The 22,644-nt window shown below is 35.5% G+C and overlaps 4 protein-coding genes across 8 annotated transcripts; 2 read left to right on the plus strand and 2 right to left on the minus strand.

The window, feature by feature from the left end:
* The first annotated feature begins 7,069 nt into the window (after nt 1-7,069).
* LOC129236088 (protoporphyrinogen oxidase) lies at nt 7,070-8,795 on the plus strand. The gene has a single exon (XM_054870288.1). The coding sequence runs from the start codon at nt 7,216-7,218 to the stop codon at nt 8,647-8,649; it is 1,434 nt and encodes a 477-aa protein (XP_054726263.1). The 5' UTR covers nt 7,070-7,215; the 3' UTR covers nt 8,650-8,795.
* On the minus strand, nt 8,692-9,407 carry LOC129236091 (bolA-like protein DDB_G0274169). Its single transcript, XM_054870295.1, has 3 exons — nt 9,294-9,407; nt 9,026-9,240; nt 8,692-8,958 (listed from the first exon to the last, which is right to left on the minus strand). The coding sequence occupies exons 1-3, from the start codon at nt 9,316-9,318 to the stop codon at nt 8,809-8,811; spliced, it is 390 nt and encodes a 129-aa protein (XP_054726270.1). The 5' UTR covers nt 9,319-9,407; the 3' UTR covers nt 8,692-8,808.
* A 911-nt stretch (nt 9,408-10,318) lies between these two features.
* Nucleotides 10,319-17,306, plus strand: LOC129236090 (LIM and senescent cell antigen-like-containing domain protein 1). 5 transcript variants are annotated; one of them, XR_008581629.1, is made up of 8 exons: nt 14,967-15,047; nt 15,139-15,258; nt 15,328-15,633; nt 15,777-15,918; nt 15,984-16,100; nt 16,181-16,322; nt 16,382-16,956; nt 17,013-17,306. XR_008581629.1 is itself a non-coding variant. In XM_054870293.1 (7 exons), the coding sequence occupies exons 2-7, from the start codon at nt 15,155-15,157 to the stop codon at nt 16,576-16,578; spliced, it is 1,008 nt and encodes a 335-aa protein (XP_054726268.1). In that variant the 5' UTR covers nt 10,319-10,430; nt 15,139-15,154; the 3' UTR covers nt 16,579-17,011. The 5 variants fall into 5 exon arrangements, 4 of the variants coding, with proteins under 4 accessions (XP_054726268.1, XP_054726267.1, XP_054726269.1 ...); XM_054870293.1 differs by lacking the exons at nt 14,967-15,047; nt 17,013-17,306 and adding an exon at nt 10,319-10,430 and having other exon boundaries at nt 16,382-17,011; XM_054870292.1 differs by lacking the exons at nt 14,967-15,047; nt 17,013-17,306 and adding an exon at nt 10,493-10,798 and having other exon boundaries at nt 16,382-17,011.
* Nucleotides 16,928-21,009, minus strand: LOC129236089 (inositol polyphosphate 1-phosphatase). Its single transcript, XM_054870290.1, has 5 exons — nt 20,854-21,009; nt 20,338-20,735; nt 20,141-20,273; nt 19,926-20,057; nt 16,928-19,866 (listed from the first exon to the last, which is right to left on the minus strand). Exons 2-5 carry the CDS (start codon nt 20,542-20,544, stop codon nt 19,238-19,240), a joined length of 1,101 nt encoding a protein of 366 aa, XP_054726265.1. The 5' UTR covers nt 20,545-20,735; nt 20,854-21,009; the 3' UTR covers nt 16,928-19,237.
* Nucleotides 21,010-22,644: the final 1,635 nt, after the last annotated feature.

A 22,644-nucleotide genomic window follows, 5' to 3' on the forward strand; every position in this document is an offset into this window, starting at 1 on the left:
CCATTTTTTTGGTAAAATTAACAATTTTTAACCACAACTTCAGTAAGGGTTGCTAACTATTTTCTATTGGTTGGTTTCACCCATATTTATAGGTTGGAGCCGTTTTAACATAGTTTTTCGGTTAGTTTTACAAATAAAATTTTTTGAGTGTGGTTTATTTAAAAAAATATGACTTAGAATCAGGCATGCGGATAATGAGGGGTAGAAGTGACATGGTAATTTTAAATAACAACAGATTTGACACAGAAAATAAAACTTGCTCAATGTGTAATTTAGGCGAGCTTGAAAACATAGCACATTTCCTGGCGCGCTGCCCAATATTAAGAGAATACAGAAAAGTCTTTTTCGAAAATTTTACCTTAAATGATTCGCAACTGATTGAGATTCTCAATGGGGAAAATTATCATTGGGATAAACTTTTGCGTTTCATTAAATATGCCTCTAGATACAGAGATTACTTAATAAAAGGGGTAACTGGTTTTAAAAACCGTAAACCGAATAATTGTTTTGTACGAAAAATAAATCGACAGACGGCTCATGCCATTGTCGTTAAAGTACTGTAAATATTTTTTTTTTCTTAATATTACAATAAGTAAATTTCAAATTTAGTATATTTTACTTTTATTTGCAATAAATACTACTACTACTACTACTAGTAAAAATTCAACGACAACAATCGAAGATTCTTCGAATTTTCACCATTTCTGACAGGTACACGAAAAATGATGACATCCACAGGACTTTTAATATACAAACAGTAGACGAAGAAATCAAAAAAATAACAACAAGGCACTTTGAAAAAATACTCAAACACAATAATGCAGAAATCAACAAACTTCTTGAAAGAGAAAAAACATAAAAAGACGTCTAAAGAGAACTCGACGAAGCGACTTAATGAATGCTAGAAAACAATAAATATGTAAAAATACAATTGTAATTATGTAAAGTGAAACTTAAATTGTATATTATTTATTTGCACATTATTTCGTTTATTTTAATTTGTATCATTAAGCGATGTATGTAAATCCTGGCCAAATTGTTAAGCAACATATGTACTTAATGTCAATGCATGAAGCAATAATTAAAGGTGATGTAAGTAGCCTAATTTTCACCCTGTGTTAGCCATCTTGAAGCTACTTAAGGGGGGACTCTACTGTAAAACTTAAAAAAAATCGATTTTTTACTTTTTGTTGAAACATACTCAGAAACAACTCCAGAATGTTCCATGAAAATCTTAAAAAGAAATCTTGAATAGTTTTCAAGTTATAAAAATTTTAGCAAAGCAGGTATAAACTGAGCGCTCGAGCTTTTTACGGTCATATGCGTGTTTTTCTCGAAACCACGTTTTCAAAATTGCCCACATCACAGCTCCGTGAAAAATTAACATATCAAGCTCAAACTTTGATAGTATATTTTTAACAATATTTACTAGTTTTTAAAGCTATGGTGGGAAAAAATTTATTATTTATAACCCCTTTTTTAATAACAAAATGACAACAAAAAAATGTCGATTTTTTAAAAAACTTCAAAAATTTTACAAAAAAATTTTTTTTTTGCAAGTAATAGGCTTAACAACTAAAAATAATGATATATAATAAAAAAAATTTGGTTTTTTTCATTTCAGATTTTTTTTAAATGCGCGACAGTGTGGGCAGATTTCAAAAGGCGTTTCGGGGGAGCGGCTGTACAGCTGCCATTTTGAAATGAAAATAAATTAAAAAAATTTTTTTGTACACTCAAGACCTGTGTTTATGTAACCCTAAACTTTTTTTTACTAAATAAATTAATACAAGTATGAAAACAAAATCCATAAAAATTTGATTTTTACAGTAGAATCCCCCCTTAATAAATCCGTGTTGTCCTCTTGGAAAAGCTACTTTTTATTTCAGAGCAAATTCTAAAGAAAAAGTACTCAAAAGCGTAGAAATTAAAATTTTTGCTGAAAAAGTTAGAAGGCAATATTGTTTTGCCTATTCCATTTTGCTTAGACTTTCGCATCTTTCAATTCTATTGAAAGTTCTGTGAAAATTACATTGATAATAGCTGCTACATAGCCACATTTAGGTAAGTCTTTTGTTGCAGATTATCAATCTGATTTTTTGTTAATAACTGCTTAAAATTTATATACACAGATGTGGAAAAATTTGTACACAACGCAAAATTAATACTTCGTTGCTCCACCTTTTTGCTTTTCAACAGCTTGTAGCCGGCTTGGCATCGATTCCACTAACTTTTTGCAAACATCAGGGCTTATTTTATTCCATTCTTCCTGCAGAGCAATTTTCAAGAGTTGAATTGATGTACACTGCCTTTCCTGCATCCGGCGACCTAATTCATCCCACAAATGCTCAATGACATTGAGGTCGGGACTTTGTGCAGGGGTTTTTATTACCTTTGGACAGTTATATAACAACCAGCTCTTGACGTCATATGAAGAATGTTTGGGATCGTTGTCCTGGTAGAATTGAAAACTACTTTCGATGCCTAGTTTTCTCACGCTTTCTTTCAAATTTTGTTTCAAAATTGTTAAATAAACGTGTTTATTCATGATTCCACCAATGAAATGCAGTTTTCCAACTCCTGACGCCGCCATGCATCCCCAAACCATTACAGATCCACCACCGTGTTTAACCGTTTTTCTTAAATTCTTGCCTTCCAGGTCCTTGTTCGGTTTGCGCCACACTTTACCCCTTCCATCACATCCAAATAAATTAAATTTACTTTCGTCAGTAAATAACACCTAAAGAATGAATATTAAAATTATGAAATTGTTATTTTTTCCCCCACTTACAGTACTCCAAAAATCGAAATACTTAGCCATATATTGGCGAGCAAAAACAAGCCGGTCATTTTGGTTTTTCTTGCTTATTAGGGGCTTCTTCCGCGCAGCTCGGCCGTGAAAATCATTTTTTCGAAGAAGTCTTCTTATTGTTTCGGGATTTACCTCCACCCCAGAAGCTTCTTTAACCATCGCAGTTAATTTTGGAGCAGAAATGAATGGATTTTTCTTCACTTCCCTTAGCACCATGCTCTCATCTTTGGAGGAAAGCTTCTTTGGACGGGTTCCACGATGCTTATTTGCGATGAAACCATTTTCATTGTATCTAGCAATAATATTGTGCACTGTTGACTTGCTTTTTTTTATCAATTTCGATATTGCTCGCTCACATTTTCCGTCTAAGTGCAGTTGAATTACTATTTTGCGTTCCTCCAATGTAGACTGTTTACCATTACGCGGCATTTTGCAAAATACTTTTATAAACTCACCCAATGATTGACAAGGCAACAATGAACAATAACTTTTAATACAAGTATAGAAAATTTAGAAATAACGGTATGCATATTTGCAAAACATGGTTTGTCCGACTTTAAATGTGAGGCAGAGAAGTGGCCTTTTTCAGTTTTTTATACATTAACATTTTATAAAGCAACTTGGAATATATTTTTTTGTTGTTTTTAAATAAAACAATTTTTGTGCAAAAACAGAAAGAGGTAGAACGTGTTTTCTTTCATCAAAACATAGATATTATGTCTAGAAGTTTTCGTATGCATCTGCCCGACTTTGAATGTGAGTGACTGTATATAAATTTATCTTTTTTTAACACAGATTTTATACTTCTAACTTTGCAGGTAATCTCCTTAAAAAATCAAATGTATGATTAGCGGACGTGACGAAATAAAAGTGGTTTTTCCTCGTTAAGAGTTTCCACTATTCTCAAGTTGTTTTATTTATTACTTCAGTGTAGGTTTACAAATGGCACATATAGATTCCTATCCGATGCATGGTCAAAATACATACATATATGACACAAATCTATGGGAATAGTTAAGTTAAAAATATAAATAATTATTGTAAGTACCACTTATAAAATAACATAAAATTATTCTATGGCTTACAACGACCTTTTTCAATTTTTTACTACATTTTCAGAAAGGGGATAAACTTATGCCCTTTTTTCCCTTGCTTCCAAATTGCATCAATGGATTAAGTAGCATCCGAAATCAGTTGTCAAACTTTACTTAACCTTGTATAATTGAATCATGATGTCAATGGACAGATGTATAAAATAAAGGGGAGAGAAAAAAAGAAGTTCATAAATTGATGACACGCTGCAAATATATTGGGTAGTCGAAAAAGTCTTTTCGTATTTCTAATAAAACTTCAACTTATTTTTTTTTAGGTCGACCGGAGCGAGGTGCATCTTTCACATCGAAATTTCCAGAACGAAAGCTAGCGAACCATTGTTGTGCTACACGAACTGATACAGCATCGTCTCCGTAAACTTCATAAATTTCATTGGTGGCTTGCGTGGCATTCTTCCCTTTTTTATACAAAAATTTCAAAATATAGCGAGTTTCTTCATTATTTTCACTCATTTTTGAACAGCTATAACTTTTTTTCAACTTCTCCGAATTTAATTTTTTTTGGTTAAATGAAGCTTAAAATGTCACATTTCTAAAACCATATGACATGACACAATGTGATTGGTAGCACTGGAGATAGATGACTCCAACGAGATCTATTGACAAAGTACGAAAAGACTTTTTCGACTACCCAATAATTAAGTTATCACAATTTATAAACGAAAGCACATCGCGGGCAATGCACATCTCAGAAGAATTTGATTCTATGGCTTAGTCGACTGCTCAGCTAATTGTCGACAACGAAAATCAAAAATAACGGGTCTATGCAAATTGCATCCCTTTATTCTATCATTGTTGCTACTGTACGAAAACATTTTTTGGGTTTCTGGCGCTCAACCTTTTCAAATTCAATTCATTTCATTAAAAATAAAATGTCGGGGGTTTATTATAATGCGACATGGCCAATTTTAGGAAAATTCAATGACTTATTTAATGAAACTTGGTGGAGATGTTAGGGAGTGGTTCAAAAAGAACCTTTACAACTCCCAATATTCCGAAAATTTAGTCTTACAATTACTTGCCTTCAAAGTGCCCTCGGGAACTTCCTATAGTTTGGCACATTATAATACATTTTTATCTAAACTTCACTTCATTCACAATTCACAAAATATATAATCACACGCGTGCTTTTACATGATTTTGTACTTGTTTTCGAAATATTTCAATGAAAAATAAATGCAAATGCATTTATCAATACCATGTTTTTTCCAATTTTAAACGAGAATAACGAGAATTCATTGGAGTTGACAGCCGTATTACGTTGCCGGATGCCTGCAAATGAAAATAAAAATATGAACAAAATTTATGTATTTCCGGCGCTCGAAGTGTTACCAATTAAAAAGGCCATAAATTTACTTTTATTCAATTCAAAGTACAAAATGTGTGAAGATAATGGAAAAATAAGAATAGATTTACTTTTGCTCGATATGACCACCTTTTGTCTTAACTATGGCCTTGAGACGGTCCAGAAAAGAATCGCAAGCTGCCCGAATGTGACTTGCAGGTTTTCAGCGCCTCGAGACTAGTAAATCTTTTAGTTCGGACCTTGCTCTCCAAAATGGCCCAAAGAGAAGCACATAGAAATGGCCCATTGAGAGCCATTGTGTGGACGTTATGAAGTTCGGGACGTTATGTTTTAGCCATTCTTGGTGCACTTGAGCTTTGTGAGACGGTGCGGGTCAAACGGGACTCAAGGCGTTATCATTCCGTGAGGTTAAGCCCTCAATGACCTTTATGTGCATGGAGAAATGGAACTCGTTAGAAATTCACAATCTCATCTGGCTCATATGGGTTCCAGGACACTATGGTAGTTGTAGTAGGCAGTAGAGTTGCGGCCTCACCTTTAATAAGACCCGAGCCCTTCTTTGCTATGGACAACACACCATCAAGGAGAAACAGGGGAGTGAAGAGCTAGAGCCAAAAGAGGTCTACTGGCACCAAACTATGGCGCTACGCTAAGCAAACCCCTACTGGGAGGGTACAATTAAGAGAGGTATAAAAACTCCATAACAATCCCCAAGGATAAACTGAGAATGCTCACGGGCATTCTCATAGGCCACTGCAGACTGCGAAGTCATCTGCACATAATCGGGATTTGGACTACGCATTCTTATCGTTTCTGCGACCAATCTCAAAAAACTCCAATGCACCTTCTCCTGCAATGTTGCACTATAGTGCTGCAGCCAGAGAAAGGGCAGGGAATTGTATCTGGATGTGGTACTGTGATGAGTAGACGGCACAAAAGACCATGAGATCGACGTTTCCACGACAGTCGGTTCTACGTTACCGAAACGACCCGGATTTATGGTATTTCCGGCCAAGAACTGTCACTCCAGCAGCCTTCCCCTTATGTAAGTATGGGGAATGTTTATGGTGCTACAACAACAACAACCATGAGGTCGAAGTGCAAACGTCGTAAAAAATCTATTCTAATCTAATCTTATTTCAGGTATCTAGCAACAACAACTTTTCAGTAAATTACACAACTTTAACAATAAATTAGTTAAAACCTATAAACCTCCGGATGCTACAGTTTTCAGTTTTAAGATGGTGATACACGCCTTTATCCCCCTTTACATCCTTTTTTTTTCAAAGCGTGTTGCATTCTACTAAATATTTCCCAAAATAAATATGCCCCCATCAACAAGAATATCTTATTCTCATGTTTTTCTATTATTTCTTAGACCAAATCATTTTTTTATAGAGTATGAATTAGAACTTCTACTAACTAATACCTTACCTGCAAAATACAAAAGAAATAATAGTAACGCAATTTATTATTATTTTTGTTTGCCAAATAAATTTAGATAAAAATAAATAAAAAACAACACAAACTCATCATCGGCAACTCTCTTGTTTATAGAATTTGAAGGCTCTCAAAAATGTTTATGTGAGCAGCTTTCGCACGAACAAAAAAGACATTAGTATAGCCTATATTTGTTAATTTGATAAATAAAAAGTTTATAATATTCCAGTTCGGTATTTTCATTTACATTCTAAGACCTTTTATTTAATACTTTTTAACACACTGTACAGCCCAATTGTGCCGCTACTGTTGTTTTTGCCGCTTCCCCATTCAAAGTAAATAATGCCCAAAAATCAGCTGGTCCAATTAAGTCAAAAGCAAATCAAAACAAAAGCAAAACAATGGCAACTGTTTGTTGGTTTTGCTGTCAAAAATTTGCTTTTGTTTAATAGGAATTTTCATAGACATTTAACAATTAACTCTACTATCAACAACTCATAATACTGTTCGACTTCATAAACTGTTATTCGATACTTTTTACCACAATGGCCACTGTGCTAGGTGCCGGTATGAGTGGGCTTTCGGCGGCTTATTATTTGCTAAAGCGGTTTGGATATCCTGCAACCATATACGAAGCCTCTAATCGCGTTGGTGGGTGGATTCGCACAGAAAGGCATACAGATAAAGGTTTCATATTCGAGGTGGGCCCGCGCACTATACGACCGAAGGGTATCCCCGGCGCTAATACACTGAATTTAATTGAAGAATTGCAATTGCCGGTTGACCCAGTTATGTCGTGGGAACCTGCTGCAAAAAATCGCATGATATACGCCAAAGGACAATTGTGTATGCTACCCAATAGCCTCAGCGGAGTTTTTAAGACTTTGCCACCGTTTTCAAAACCACTGATCAGTCAAATCAAGCAAGATTTAAGCGCAGGTCGAAAGAAATTGAAATTCGCTGACGAATCTATTTATGATTTTGTGGAGAGGCGTTTCGGCGCGGAAATGGCAAATTATGCAATCAGTCCTTTGATATGTGGCATATGTGCAGGTGACGCCAAAGAGATAAGTGTGCGCTTCCTGATGAACGACTTATTTGAGAAGGAGCAGAAATGGGGTGGCATCATAAAGGGTGTGCTTTTCGAAAAAATGTTTGGTAAAAAAGAAAAAACGGCTGTTGAGGGTATCTTTGCGGAGGCAATGCCCAAGTTATATGAGAAAGCACGCGAAGAGAAATGGAGTATGTACAGAGTACCTGACGGTTTGGAAACGTTACCGCGCACATTGGGTAACTATTTACGAGAAAATGATGTAAAAATGCAGTTTTCTGCCGAGTGTCGTGAAATCGTATTCTCGCGCGATAGCGCTAAAATGAACGTTAAGGGACGTGATATTGATCCAAAACATATCATTTCAACATTACCTTCTTATAAATTGGCTTCCTGCGTCAAAAATCAGCATCCTTCTTTGGCCGCTTTGCTAATGTCTATTCCTTACGTCGATGTTGCTGTAGTTAACCTGCAATACAATACTAAAGAACTGTTTAAGATGAAAGCCTTTGGATTTTTGGTACCGCCCATTGAACGTCTTCCCATATTGGGCGTGATTTTCGACAGCTGCTGCTTCGACATGGAGGGTAATACGGTGCTTACTGTTATGATGGGCGGCAGTTGGTTCGAACAGAATTTCGGCAAGGATCCGACACCAAAAAAGCTACTCGACACAGCTTTGCAGCATTTGGAATTAGTAATGGGTATTACAGAAGAGCCGCGCTTGTCACGTGTGAACGTACTGAAAAAATGTATTCCGCAATATACGGTGGGACACAAGCAACGTGTAGCCGATATACGGCGATATATAAGTCACTATAAACTGCCATTGACCTTATGTGGTGCCGCATATGATGGAGTAGGAATCAATGATGTCATATTGTCGGCTCGAATGCAGGTGCAGGCGCTGCAAGCTTTGGATGATTAAAAATTGGTTTGAACTTTATTAGGAGTTATGTAGAATAGTAAATTTAGTGATGCGAGGATGCACTGGTTCTTTATGTTTGCATATTTTCCGTTCTATCACATATTTCTTTTTTTACATTGTATATTTAATTAAACAGTCTATACCAACTCCATTTTTTACTCATTTCCCAAAACCGCCCTTGCAATTGGGGCTGGGGTCAACAATGTAATTGGGATCCCATTGCTTCGGTGTTTTAGCCTCAATGGAAAGCGCATGCACAAACGCCCCTGCTAATTTCTCTTTCACAACAGAATTTACCAAACGGTGGCGCTTCAAATGCATAAAAAGAAATAAGCCATTATAAAAAAGGAAATTAAATGTGGTAGTGTAGTTTTACCTTTATCAGCGGCAGATCGTCAAACTTTTCAGATACTATCAACACTTTAAAATGTGTTTCCGATCCTTGAGGTACGTTATGCATGTAGGATTCGTTGATTACTTCCAAGTGCACTGGTTGAAAGTTCTCGGTGAGGGCTGCACGTATAGCCGCCTCTACTGGTGCAGTTTGTGGTGTTGCTGACATTCTGTGCAACTGAGCGGAACGCAATGTAACTATGATAGTAACACATATTTTGTTATTATTCTTTAAATGTTGAACAACTTACGACTAACACTCCGGAAAAGATTCATAACTTTGGCTAAAGCCAAATGGATTGTTTCAATGGTTATACTGATCAGCTGTTTCTGTTTACGTGATTAATGCCCAAATAGTGTGGCCACCTGAATAGTATTTGTAGAGCCGAAAGTAAACAAGTCTGTAACACTGAAGTCCTAAAAAGATATAAATCCGCGATAAACGCTATTTATTTGTCATGTTATATTTATTAGTTGTGTTCGATAAAAAAATAAACCATCAATACAATTATAGGGTGCAAGCGAAAATTCTCGCATGAAAAGAAGAAAAAGCAAAACATTTAACAAATGCAAAATTATCCCTCACTTGCAAAACCAGTAGGCAAGACATATCAGCTGTGTTTGCTTAAAAATTTTCGTGTTTTGTCTATGCATTTTCGCTCGATCGTTTTTGTCTATAAAATTTGAATCTCAAACTGGTGCAAGTGCAAAAGTACGCAAAATACCATATTCTATAAAAACAAATTAGTTTGTCTAACGAAGATCAATAATATGTTTGCAGATCTAATGTTGTTGTTGTTGTAGCAGCATAAATATTCGCCATACATATACGGGGAATACTGCTGCAGTGATGGATCTTGACAGTCCTGAAGTAACAGTCCCAGATATAAACGCGGTCGTTCCGGTTACGTGGAACCGACTATCGTGGGAACGTTGCAGATCTAATGTTTACATGATAAAAAAGGAAATGATGGATAATTCCTTTTGTCTAAAATTTCTCCAACACAAAATTAGCTTTTCTTTTAGACATTGAACTGTCACTTTACTCTCACAAATTTTAAGTGATGGATAATTTGATGGTCTTATCTTGCAAAAATTCAAAAATTAAGAATAGTTATTACAATTTTTTAAAACTATTGATATCGAAGACGACTTTTATTACTTATATTTGAATTTCTGTTTCTTTTTAACAATTGTCAATTTTTTCCAGCAGGTGACGCTCCGGTCACAAGAACATCTCAGGTGGCAGCCTCATTTTACCTGAGCTCTTCTTGTCAATTTTTCAATTTTTGTTCATTATTCTCTTTGATTTCTTTCGTATTGTGCCAATTTTTGGAAATATTTCTCCGTTTTTCGCATTTTGGGCTAGCAAAATTACAGAATTGATAGTAAGTGCAACAAGTGAACGAAACTTGTGTAAATAAACCATTGTGAGTTAAGTGAAGAATTTGTACATAAAGCGTCGTGGAAGGGTCATTGAAAATCTCGTATTGGAGAGAGCGGAAACAAAAATCTTGATTTTACCTAATTGGGGTGTTAAAAGCGAAGATCGCGAGTGAGCTATTGCCAATAATAAGCCAACTCTGTCAATCCATAAAGCGGTCAAAACAAGTACGCAAGAAAAGTAGTTGAGAAACGAGCGTACGGTGTGCAAGTTGGATTGTCTGTAGTGTCTACAAGCTAAAACAAGTGCAAATATTTTGGAATAAGTTGTCTTTATTGCAATTAAGTAAACGCCCATTATGCCGCCCGTTCAGTAAGCAATAGATATAACCATGTCTTAATACTAGATTATAACAGGTTATCAAGCGGTATGAATTGTTGAGTCTGCATTCCGATCGATTTCATTCATTTGCTTATAGTGAATGACGACGCCCACGCTAATAAAACTTTTAGTGATATTCTCGAGCGTATGGAAAGATGCAAGTGGATGTTTCAGAGCATAAAGTGCACTATTTTTAATACACTTATACATTATTTCCAAAGTTCAACGGGTACATTAGCACCCCACGAATGCTTGTGAACATGATCTTCAATTAGAATGCTTGGTGTTCTTATTTACATTGGCATATCTCAGATATACTTTTAATATTTGCTCATCAATGACGTCATCCACCAACACAGAATTCTATTTATAGGCAAATATCTTGATGTTTTTGGATACACAGCGTACAACATTAAAATGTTTGGCCTTATGTATGTAGCTATTCGTGTGTCTGGTTGATCGTTTCATGAATATAAAATGCACAAATACGATTGAACAGTACACCACATTTTAAAAATTTGCTTTCAAAAGTAATGGATAATAATTTTGTCGTCTTTTATCTTGTGTATAAACGAAGATTTGCTAGCATAACTTGGCAGATATCACGCACAAAATGTGTGTTTATCTTATGTTGAAATGTTAGATTATAATAATAAAAAGTTGGGTTGCCTAATTTTAATCGCTTACTTTTAAGAAATATATCGGCTGAAATTTGAATTAACATAATATATCAGAACTAACAGTAAAGTTAATTTTAACCTAGAAACGCCATCATTGTCAGCCGTATTGATATGTATTTAATTAAAGCCAAACATGACACGATCTAATCTGCACGCATGCACACACATAAATACATATGAACATGCATATGCACACAATTGTCAGTTTGTTACAAAAAATATGTTTTCGTATTCTTTGAACATCTGCCAATTTGTGAGTAATCTCCCCACAGACAAAGACACTGTGGCTTTCTGACTGGTGGTCGCATCAATACATGAATATGATGTATGTAAAATTGTGCACATGTGTATGTACATATTTTCTGCCCTTTAGTCGCTTTTGCATTGCAATAAATTATGTTGGATTCTATGCATGCAAGTAATAAAGAGTTCTTTTGTATATCGTGCGCGCTGTCACAATCTCGTCGCTGCGGCACTCCAACATTGAGCAAGTTTTTTTTTTCTATTTGCAATATGCTCGACGGTCACGCCATTCCGTGTGGCACACGTTCATTTTCCATTTTTGTAGCACACCTTCAGTTTGCCCTGATTTAGTGTATATCAGCTCAGTGGGCGAACAACTTTCCGTCTCTAAAGTGCCAACGAAAATCGGTTCATTTTCATCAATTAATAAAAAAATATTAAAATCGCCTGGTGGTTGATTGATGTTAAAGGTGGTGGTGATGCAATCATTTGTGATACTTCAGAATTAATCTTGGCAAAATTAATTTTTTTTATTATTTATTAATGTTTCTTTGAATTTAGTATGTATGCATGCACATAAAGGCAATAAATATAATAATAATAATATTAAAAGGTCATAAGTGAAAATAAAGGCAGGGGTACTGACATATTTACAAACAAAAGTTTATGTAAACAAATTAATTTATGAAATTATGAAAAAATTATAGGGGCAAGTGACATTTACCAGCCGATAAAAAATGTTTATTCTTCAGCCACGTAGTGAAATTCAGCAGAAAAAATTTCAGCAGCTTTATGCAGTTCAAAAAATTAACTAAGACCTTAAGCGCATATATTGGAAGTAAATTGAACAAATTGCGGTCGTTGACAAACCATAAGTTCTCCCATAGGTCGCACTTTCGTAAAGATAAATTTGGTGTATAAGTTCCTAGTGTGATTTAATTATATAAAACACTGCTGGGGACTCGAACAGTCGGTTCTGCGTAACCTGAACGACCCGGATTTATACCCGGCAAAGGACTGTCACTTCAGCAGCTTTCCCCGTATATGTCTTGTGAGAGTTTGGCGATCATAAAAATAACAAAAACATACCTTGACAATAGTATTCGCACTTTCCTAAGTCCATGACATCGAAGCTTCTGACGCAAAACAATGAAAAATAGAAGGCAACAAAACCAAAAAAAAAAAAAAATGTCAGATGAGGACGATAAAGAACAAGGCGCATTCATTAAAGGTAGTGGCACTAGACCAACAACAATGTGATGTACATTTGATTGTCAAAGCAAATTATTGGGAAACTAGAAAACAAATGATGAATTCGCCTTGTTTCATTCTGAGCTGACAGCCACATGGACACGGCGCGAAAGAAAGAAAAAACACATCAGCTGATTTACCAACACCACCTTTAATAGATTCGTCTTTATGCAGTATTATATTCTGCCAGCGGAGTGGTTCATAGGCTATCAACATAGCAACTGATTGCGTTTCGAAACTTGTAGGAACGAGAAGATGGCGCAAAACGACATCGAAGCGCTGAACAACATTAGTCGGAACTCTGTCCGCCAGCTGTGTATACCATCTGAATATGTGCAGAGATTAACTGAAATACGTACTTCAGAAATGAGCGAATTGCCACAGAGCGACAGTCAGGCCTTACTCAAGGCTTTGACATCCTGTGAAATTAAGCCCTCATTGCTCCTTGAGTGTATCGAAAAACTGAATCTGTTAGGTACGCACAATTGCAGCCGGTTTATTTATGTCCCAGGATACAGGGGTATAACTGGGAATGAAGTAGCGGACGTATTGGCCTCCCTTGGCTGCGGTATTGTCGTTAATAGGAGCCGAGCCATTTGCTATGGGAACACACAACATCAAGGAGAAGCTTAGGAGTGAACAGCTAAAGTTAAGAGAGGTCAGCTGGCAGCAAACTAAAGGGCTACACCTGCCCAAAACCCCCATTGCAGGCGGCGTAGTCATTGTAGTAGGTTGAAGTGCAAACCTCCAATAAATCTAAAATCTAACTCGGTCCTAGTTTCTCGAAGTACACTGCTGGTACAACAACAATAGAGATGTAATGTGTGACGTAGGAAAAACTAAAATCACAAAAAATTTACATTTGTTTAGTTGAGCTACCTCGTATTTAAATAAAAAAATTATAATAAGCAAATAAAATGCAAAATAACGAGTTTAGCATTACATCATTTTTTTTTTTTTTTTGCCACAATAATTTCTTCCATTTTATCATCGCGATCAGAAGAAATTGTCCATTCCGTTAGAAATTATGTTGCTGTGGCAATCAGAGCTGTCTTCATATTTTCTTTGCTTCCGTCTATGCATCTTTTTATGTATATATATTGCCAAATTAGTTAACAACCAAGAAGTACAAACATTAAACACAAAGGACACCTTCAATGCGTTCGATTTGTGTTTCTGAAACTGCAGCAACAGCGACTGTAGGCTGTGATTCAGAAGTGCATTCCTCTATATTATTAGCCAATTCCTATTTAATATTCAAATAAACTTCATATACATATTTTAACTAAAATATATTTACTTACATTCTCCATTTTAATCACCATTTTATTTTTTAATTTAGAACTTTGACTCTATTCGCAAATTCGAATTTGTGTTTATTTTTACTTTTGCGCTCAGCTGTTTTTTCTCACTTACACTTTCGTACAAGTAAAAACTTTATCAAATAAAAGCTTGCAACTTCCCCTCAAAATGAAATGTCATTTTGCTCTCTCACTTTCCCCTACTTTGCAAGTTTTTTTTGATACATGAACGCCAAAGCTAGACAGTTTGTAGAAATTTGTTTTTGCATCATTCTCGGCGATCGCTTTTCACTTTCGTAGAAGCTAAACTCTTCTCAAACTTTATTCGTCTCTAATAGGGCTGCAACTGCTAACCACCCAGAAAAACAGTCCTTGCCTCACACCTAAGAGGATCTTTCGGTATAATTTATTTTTAAAATTAACGTAAAATCGTATATTAGAAATTAACTCTATCTATATTTTGTTTAATCTACATAACTAAGGCATACCCAGCTTATCAGCTTTGAAAATTATAAAGTAATATACATTTGAAATACATACCTACAAACTCAATGAAACTCTTGGGGGGAATAAAAGTTGGATGTCATACTTGCATGCCAAAAGAAATATGAGTCACTTGGCATACAAAAATAAGACGATAAAAGAGAATTTCCAAGCATGTAGCCGCCAGTAAAGTTACTCACTGGCTTAGTGTAAATTAAACATTGGGAGTGTACCCACACGTTAAGATTTTAATAAATTAAAAATGTCTTCAAAAATGAAAATGTAACTTTTTTTCTTAGAAAATATTTTATTGCTTTTATGTTAATTGTGTAGAGTATAACAAATATTTTTTCTTTAACTTTTTCTCAATTAGAGTACAAGCAGCTGACATGTCGCTAGCTGCTATGCATTGTGCCCGCTGCACGGACGGCTTCGAGCCCAACGAGAAGATCGTCAATTCGAACGGGGAACTCTGGCACACCCAGTGTTTTGTGTAAGTTGTAAAACACGAATATAAAAACTTGAAATTTTTGTTATTTATACATTCCCTAACCTTTTTCAGCTGTGCGCAGTGCTTCCGGCCATTCGAAGATGGCATCTTCTACGAATTTGAGGGACGTAAATACTGTGAGCGGGATTTTCATGTGCTATTCGCACCCTGTTGCAATAAATGCGGTGAATTTGTAATCGGACGTGTCATCAAAGCGATGAGCGCTAGCTGGCATCCGCAGTGCTTCCGTTGTCAAATGTGTGCCAAAGAGTTGGCCGATTCAGGTTTTATACGCAATCAAAATCGTGCCTTATGCCATGAGTGCAATGCCAAAGTGAAGGCCGAGATAACGGGTCGTTATATGTGTCAAAAGTGTCAGTAAGTTGAATGTCGTGTGGGGGGCCCCAAGATATGATATTGAAATTTCTGCTTCAACTTTTGTAAATTTTACAAATTTTATTTGAAATTATTTATTTATTTATTTTTTACTTTTTTATTTTATTTTTTTGTTATTTTTATAGTGGCGTCATTGATGACGCGCCATTGCGTTTTCGTGGTGAAGTTTATCATGGCTATCACTTCAACTGCACTGCCTGCGGTATTGAGCTAGACTCGACGGCACGCGAAGTTAAAAGCCGGCCGGGCTTAACGGCTAACGATATGGTAAATCACTGAAAATAAATAACACATATTTAAGTTCATATTTTTTTAAATTTATATTTTTTTAGAACGAATTATACTGCTTGCGCTGCCACGATAAGATGGGCATACCGATTTGCGGTGCTTGCCGTCGCCCTATCGAGGAACGCGTTGTCACCGCTTTGGGCAAGCATTGGCACGTTGAGGTACGGCTTTATTAAATTTGAATTCTTAAAATGCGATAATTTTTTCTGCTTTGTTTTTCTTATCGTGTTTTCTTTTGCAGCATTTTGTGTGCGCCAAATGCGAGAAGCCTTTCTTGGGCCATCGTCATTACGAGAAACGCGGTTTAGCTTACTGTGAGACACATTATCACCAATTGTTTGGCAATTTGTGCTTCGTGTGCAATCAAGTTATTGCCGGCGATGGTGAGTTTTTTGTGCTTTCCACATTAAATTGTTATATTTTGCGTTTCGCCTTTTCGCAGTGTTCACAGCGCTAAACAAAGCCTGGTGTGTGCATCACTTTGCTTGCTCCATTTGCGATATGAAAATGACGCAGAAATCGAAATTCTACGAATACGACGAGAAACCGGTGTGCAAGAAATGCTACGAACGTTTCCCTAGCGAATTGAGGCAACGTTTGCGCAAGGCACACGAAATGTCCATGAAGAAGAACTTCTAAACGCCTGCGTTAATTTAGAAAAGTACATTGTAAATGCAACACTCTAATCCGGAACGCGTACTATGTGCATAGAGAGGCCAAACAGTCATAATGCAAAGTAAAAAATGATACTGATGATATTTTTAAAGGAAAACTAATCCATTGGGCTTTTGGGAGTGCCTTAATTAAGTGACTACATATTTTGTATGTATTAATAAAATGGATCACGTTGATAAAGTTATGCCACATTTGATATAAAAATCGCAAGCACAAACGCATACATTTGTGCGTCCATAGTAAAAGCAAAAAAATAGTCAATAATATAACATTAACATATTAAGTACGGTCGGCTCAGAAGAATACACGTACAAACAGCTTCCATAACAATTTATTTATTACGTAAGTTTAATGTAAATGCCAACATATCCGAATAAAACTGATTATCTATCGTTAAGGCGAAAATTTACTACTGCCAGCGTTTCTACAACATCACCTTTAGTCTGCATATTTATAATTTTGTGTTGTTGTTTTCAAATGCTCGTCTTTACGACCGCTCCCTGTATGTGTCTATGTTGCTGTGTTTTTTGCTCAGCCATTAATATTTAATGCACATTTTGAACAAATAGTTTTACAAAGATTAGATATATTGTATTAAATGTTAACGTTTTTCTCTCAAAGTGCATCTGTTGTAATTTAATGTATTGAAAATGTAAACTTATTCTGCAGCTAACTAAATAATAAATATAATATTTGTACACTTTTTTTTGCTTTGAAACATCAAAGCATTTCGCGTACATTTATTTTACAATTTTTACATTTAATTAGTATTTTGATTTGATTTTTTGTTTGTTTTTGTATTCGTAATGTCTTACAATAATGTGTCATTGTTTATTTAATTGTATTTGCAATAGCGTACCATAATGTGTATTGGAAACAATAAAAACAATAAATCCAATAAAATGTTTTAACAACTATCGAAGAACACGCGATTGAGAGTTTGGCTTATTGGAGGGTGGTGGTGATCTTTGCTAAATAACATAGATTTCAATTGAACTACTGTGAAAAATCAAAAAACGGCAAGGTCGTTCATTTTTAATGAGATACGCAATTTTGTAGCCAGGTTGATGAGAGAACAATAAATTCTGAAGTTTATGCAAAGTATAATAATTTGTTTCAATACTAAATGAAGTCTCAGTTTTACAGCATTATTCAGCTACAGTAGCTAATGTATGCTTTTAAAATTGCTTTTTGATTTTATCATCAATAAAATAATATACCCAAGCAAACTTAATGACTATAAATATAATATTAGGTCTGTTCACGGAGCAAGGAAGTTGTGGCAATTGTTAGAAACTACCCAGCTTTGGTGTTCATGTATCCAAAAAACTTGCAAAGTAGGGGAAAGTGAGAGAGCTAAATGGCATTACATTTTGAGGGGAAGTTGCAAGTTTTTACTGGATAAATGTTTACTCGTAAGAATTTGTAAGTGAGAAAAACAGCTGATCGCAAGGTAAAAATAAACACAGATTCAAATTTGCGAATTGAGTCAAAGTTCAAAATTAAAAAATCAAAATGGTGATTAAAATGGAGATTGTAAGTAAATATATTTTAGATAAAATATATTAAGTTTATTTGAAGTAATTTATTAAATAGGAATTGGCTAGTAATATGGAGCAATGCACTTCTGAATCACATCCTCAGTCAACGTTGCTGCATTTTCCGAAATACAAATCAAAAGCATTGAAGGTCCTTTGTACCTTCCTTTTTTATGCTTGTACTTCTTGGTTATTGACTAATTTTTCGAAATATATACATACAAAGATGCATAGACGGAAGCAAGGAAAAGGAAAGGAAAGCTATAGTTTCCACGACAGTCGGTTCTACGTTACCGAAGCGGCCCAGATTTTTATCCGGCCAAGGACTGACTCCAGCAGCATTCCCCGTATGTAAGTTCGGGGAATGTTTATGCTGCTACAACAACAGCAAAGGAAAGCTGTGATTGCCACAATAACACTATTTCTAATAGAATATTCTTCATCGGACAGCAATGATGAAATGGGACAAATTATTGTGGACAAAAAAAAGGATGTAATGCTAAACTTGTTATTTTTCATTTTATTTGCTTCATTTTTTTTAAATTAAACACGAGGTAGCTCAACTGAGAATTCTTTTAAATTTTCTGTTTTCGCCCGCCAACAATTTAATCAGCTGTTCGTAAAATTTGCAAATTGTTACTAGTTTTCAGTTCAAACATTTTTTTTTTTTTTTTTGATATTTTTCACTATGAGCGCGAATTCTCAGAAATTAAGTTACTGGATAATTTTTACATAAACAGACCTATTTTATATGTAGGTATACTTGTCCAAAGCGTATTTGCACGCATCACAAAATTAAGTAGTTAGCTTTGATTGTTAACATTGCACTTGCCTTATAATTTATGCTAAAATACAATATATTTACTTTTAAATACAATGCCAAAATAACTTTAACAACAACACCATTACAAATAATAGCAATAGCAAAATAATAAAACTCTAGCAAAAGTCCACACATTCAAATATTATATAAAATTTTTGAAGTAGAAAGGAATGCCAACATGCACCTGGCTATTAATATTTTTTGAGAACCAAATCTTCTGCTTTTTCCTTCATTAACTCAATTTACTTTCCATCCTTTATGCTTAGCCGGCCAAATTCGTCAACAAATCATCCATTAAGCTCACATCACGCACCGCGACTAAGCCATCTTTATTGCATTTAGTATTTTCCATCTCTTCATCTCCCTCCAGATAGCTAAGTGGTATTGGCTTACATTCACTAATACTACCGCGATAACTGAAGATATCGCCTCCTAACGAGCGCAATATGGCTTGTGGTGCACAAGTATCCCATTTGAAAGTCGAACCTTTGCTTAACAAATACAAATCCACTTCCCATGTAATAACTTTCAATGCTTTATGGCCAGCACCAGCAGCAAATGCGAACTCATAGCCCAACTCCATAATGTGTTGTAGTATATCGCCATTTTCAGAGCTGGAGAATATGCCCAAACGATTTTCACGCGCTGGTCGTTCAAATTGGCAATTATTCGCCTGCAAGTCCGGTAAACAAACACCCCAGAACACTAGGGAACGGTACACATTTTCATCCAGCTTGTTGTGGAAAGGTTGGGAGACAACACCAATCACGGGTATACCAGTCGTGCGCTCGTATACGCCAACCAGCACGGTAACACAATCTAAACCAGTTGAAGTGATGCCTGGAAAGTCGGTGAAAATGCTATCGCCAGATATGTACTCAGCAGTGCCGTCTATGAAAAATGCAGTGCATCAGTGGAAAGTATTGCAGCAAATGTTTGCTAAACCTTACCAATTGGATCTATCCAAATACCCAAGTTGCTATAATCCAAATCTGGTGGCAGCACTGGAATTTCACCCAAAAGCGCTTCTTCGTATGCCACATCGCGATGCACCTCACCGGCAAGTACTTCCGCCGCTTCGACTGAAGTTAGGGGGGTGAACAACAAATTTACATTTGTATATATATACATAAATTCAAAAGGCAAGTTTAAAATATGCAAATACCATTTAGTATCGCCGCCAGACACTGTGCTGTTTCCTCTGCTGTCTCCCCCACTACTATAACCGTTGACTCGCCATCCGCATTTGTAAAGTTCGGCGATTCTTCGCCTTTAATGGCATCGCGCATTGCAGGAAACTTTGGTAGATCCATTAAAATAATAATTAACCCTGTAACTAAGGCATTCTCTACAACCACTTACCACAGCAGCAATATCACGTTTGATGGTCTCTTGTATCAGCACATCAGCGAGGGTTTTGAAATCGTGTTCGAAGCGCGCATTCGCTTCCGGTCCGGTTTTTTCCTGTACCAACAACTTCAGTAAAGTCTCATTGGAACGGCAGACACGTGCAATATTAGCTGCTTTCTCGGTTGCGTTGATGAGTTGTTGTATGAGATTTGGCTCCATTTTTTAGCGTTTCAGTTATGGATTAACTTTGGCAGTGCGAGTTGTATGGAAGAACTCAAAGTGATGTTTTACTTAATTCAATTAGCGGTATACAAGGCAAACGAATTTGTGTAGATACTGCCACTGTCTCAGGTAGTCAATTTGTATTAATGTCTCAATTCGTATGCGGATTTTTGTATGGCCTCTTCTTTCTTTGCGTTTTTATTTATAAAATATATGTATTCATATTAGCATGCAATTGTATAAATATATGCGGCACAGTGTTTCCTTTAATAAAGCCCTGATTGCTTTCAATTATTGTACAACTACCTTTTATTATTCGTACAAAACTATTGTCTATTTTTAGGCGAGCGCGTTAGTGTTGATAATGGTCGGAATGTTGTTAAATGTTTAATGTTAAAGTTTTAGAACAATATTTTGAACTTTTTTTAAGTACATATTTTTCAGAATTCTAATATACTTTTTCAGCCCGGATAAAAATATTGAACGCTAGATAATTAGCTGTTTAATAAATTTAATTATTTAAATAGTATTTACTGCTATTCAACACATAAGATGAATGGCGCAAAGCTGCCAGATTAATAGTTTATCAAGATTTTATATTGCGTTTAGATATACCAGAATATCTCCATTTTTACGCAGTCGAAAACTATTTCAAGAATTTGAAAAATAGTTGAACTCGCTTTGATAAATATCTATTTTGACTAGTTTGTGCAAATTCAAGGATGATAAAATACCAGGTATGTCAGAGCCCATGAATAAATAAATAAAAGGAAAGGGAATTACTTCTTTGTGAAGAGGAAGAGTAAGCGAAAGCAATGGGAACAACCAAACACAAGAAATTAAACGACAGCATACGCAAAAAACTGCATTAGGAGGCATTAAGTTTATTTGTGCTTTCACAATTGAACACGCGGCACTTCGTTTTCATTAGATTGTTGAGTTTAAATCTCACAAGCCACAGTATTACCAAACCATTCACCGAATTTTCACTAACATGTAATTCCTCCTCCTTTTGTTTGTTTTGTATTGGTAAGGGATTTGACGTCAGACTTGTTAAAATTGCGTAAAATAAAATCGCCGTTTTAGGAAGATGCCACTTCCAGTACTCAATTAGCCTAGGTGAAAATCTACTAAACATCTGTGTGAGTGTGGCTAATTTTTTTTTCAGCTAAGAAAAATAAAAACGGCATCAAGAGGCAGTTCAAAATTATTTAAATATTCCAGAAAGCAATAAACAAGTCTGCCCCAAATAAGGCTGGCGATTTATTCTTTCTTCAACCTTTTCAACTTTTGTACAAATTATTCAATTGTCAATAGCCACAATTCACATCATCCAATACCTATTTTTCTAATCCATAATCCACATTTCCTCTTCCTTTTCAGGCCATGTTGAATCGTTTGGAAAATCTGTTGAATGGCGTATACTCCCTTTCAACATTGTTGTTCGCCAGCTAACTTTGAGCCATTCAACTTCTTTTTCGAGCAACCTTGGGTGCCTTCTAGACTATTATTAGCTTAAAAATTAACCATAATTAGCCCTTTACTGAAAAACTGATCCTATATAAATATATAAAGGGTCTTTCAAACGTGTTGACTAGATATCAGTGAATAATTCCTAGACGGTATTTGGTTTTATGCCATCTTTGACATTTGCCAAATAGACATATGTACAGATTTGCACGATAGAACAACGTGTTAAAATTATTGAAACCTATTACGGAAATAATGGACCTTTAAGCGACATATCAGAAAATTCGTGATTTCCTTTGGTGGAAATTATCGCCCGAACGAGTCGATAGGTGAAGAAACTGGTTCTGTCTAGGATAGGAAAGAGACAAGCAGACCAATAACTGGATATTCTGTTGAGAATATTGCTGTTGTAACGCAAAGTATTGCAGAACAACTTTCAACATAGATATCTTGACGTTCTCAATTATAAGGCAAGAATGCTTTATGACTGTTTTTTATCTAAATGATGTAATTGGTCACATATCATTGCTAAGAGACGTATTTTGAAAAAAAAAATAGTGATACTTTTTCATTGTTTTATTTGAAAACAAACCAAGTCACTTCGGAGTTCACGGAAACGAGATGGCA

Source organism: Anastrepha obliqua, chromosome 1, assembly GCF_027943255.1.
Source record: "Anastrepha obliqua isolate idAnaObli1 chromosome 1, idAnaObli1_1.0, whole genome shotgun sequence".
Classification (NCBI taxonomy): Eukaryota; Metazoa; Arthropoda; class Insecta; order Diptera; family Tephritidae; genus Anastrepha; species Anastrepha obliqua.

Excerpts from the sequence above, each read along its gene's own strand:
- LOC129236088 (XM_054870288.1), top strand. The coding sequence starts at position 7,216 with ATGGCCACTGTGCTAGGTGCCGGTATGAGTGGGCTTTCGGCGGCTTAT.
- LOC129236091 (XM_054870295.1), bottom strand. The coding sequence starts at position 9,318 with ATGAATCTTTTCCGGAGTGTTAGTC. Across the intron at positions 9,241-9,293 it reads TCTTTTCCGGAGTGTTAGTC|TTACATTGCGTTCCGCTCAG; the intron begins GTAAGTTGTTCA and ends TTACTATCATAG. Across the intron at positions 8,959-9,025 it reads ACGATCTGCCGCTGATAAAG|CGCCACCGTTTGGTAAATTC; the intron begins GTAAAACTACAC and ends ATGCATTTGAAG.
- LOC129236090 (XM_054870291.1), top strand. The coding sequence starts at position 15,028 with ATGTCTTCAAAAATGAAAAT. Across the intron at positions 15,259-15,327 it reads TGGCACACCCAGTGTTTTGT|CTGTGCGCAGTGCTTCCGGC; the intron begins GTAAGTTGTAAA and ends AACCTTTTTCAG. Across the intron at positions 16,101-16,180 it reads GCAAGCATTGGCACGTTGAG|CATTTTGTGTGCGCCAAATG; the intron begins GTACGGCTTTAT and ends TTTCTTTTGCAG.
- LOC129236089 (XM_054870290.1), bottom strand. The coding sequence starts at position 20,544 with ATGGAGCCAAATCTCATACAACAACTCATCAACGCAACCGAGAAAGCA. Across the intron at positions 20,274-20,337 it reads AACGTGATATTGCTGCTGTG|TTTCCTGCAATGCGCGATGC; the intron begins GTAAGTGGTTGT and ends GATCTACCAAAG. Across the intron at positions 20,058-20,140 it reads TCTGGCGGCGATACTAAATG|TCGAAGCGGCGGAAGTACTT; the intron begins GTATTTGCATAT and ends CCCTAACTTCAG.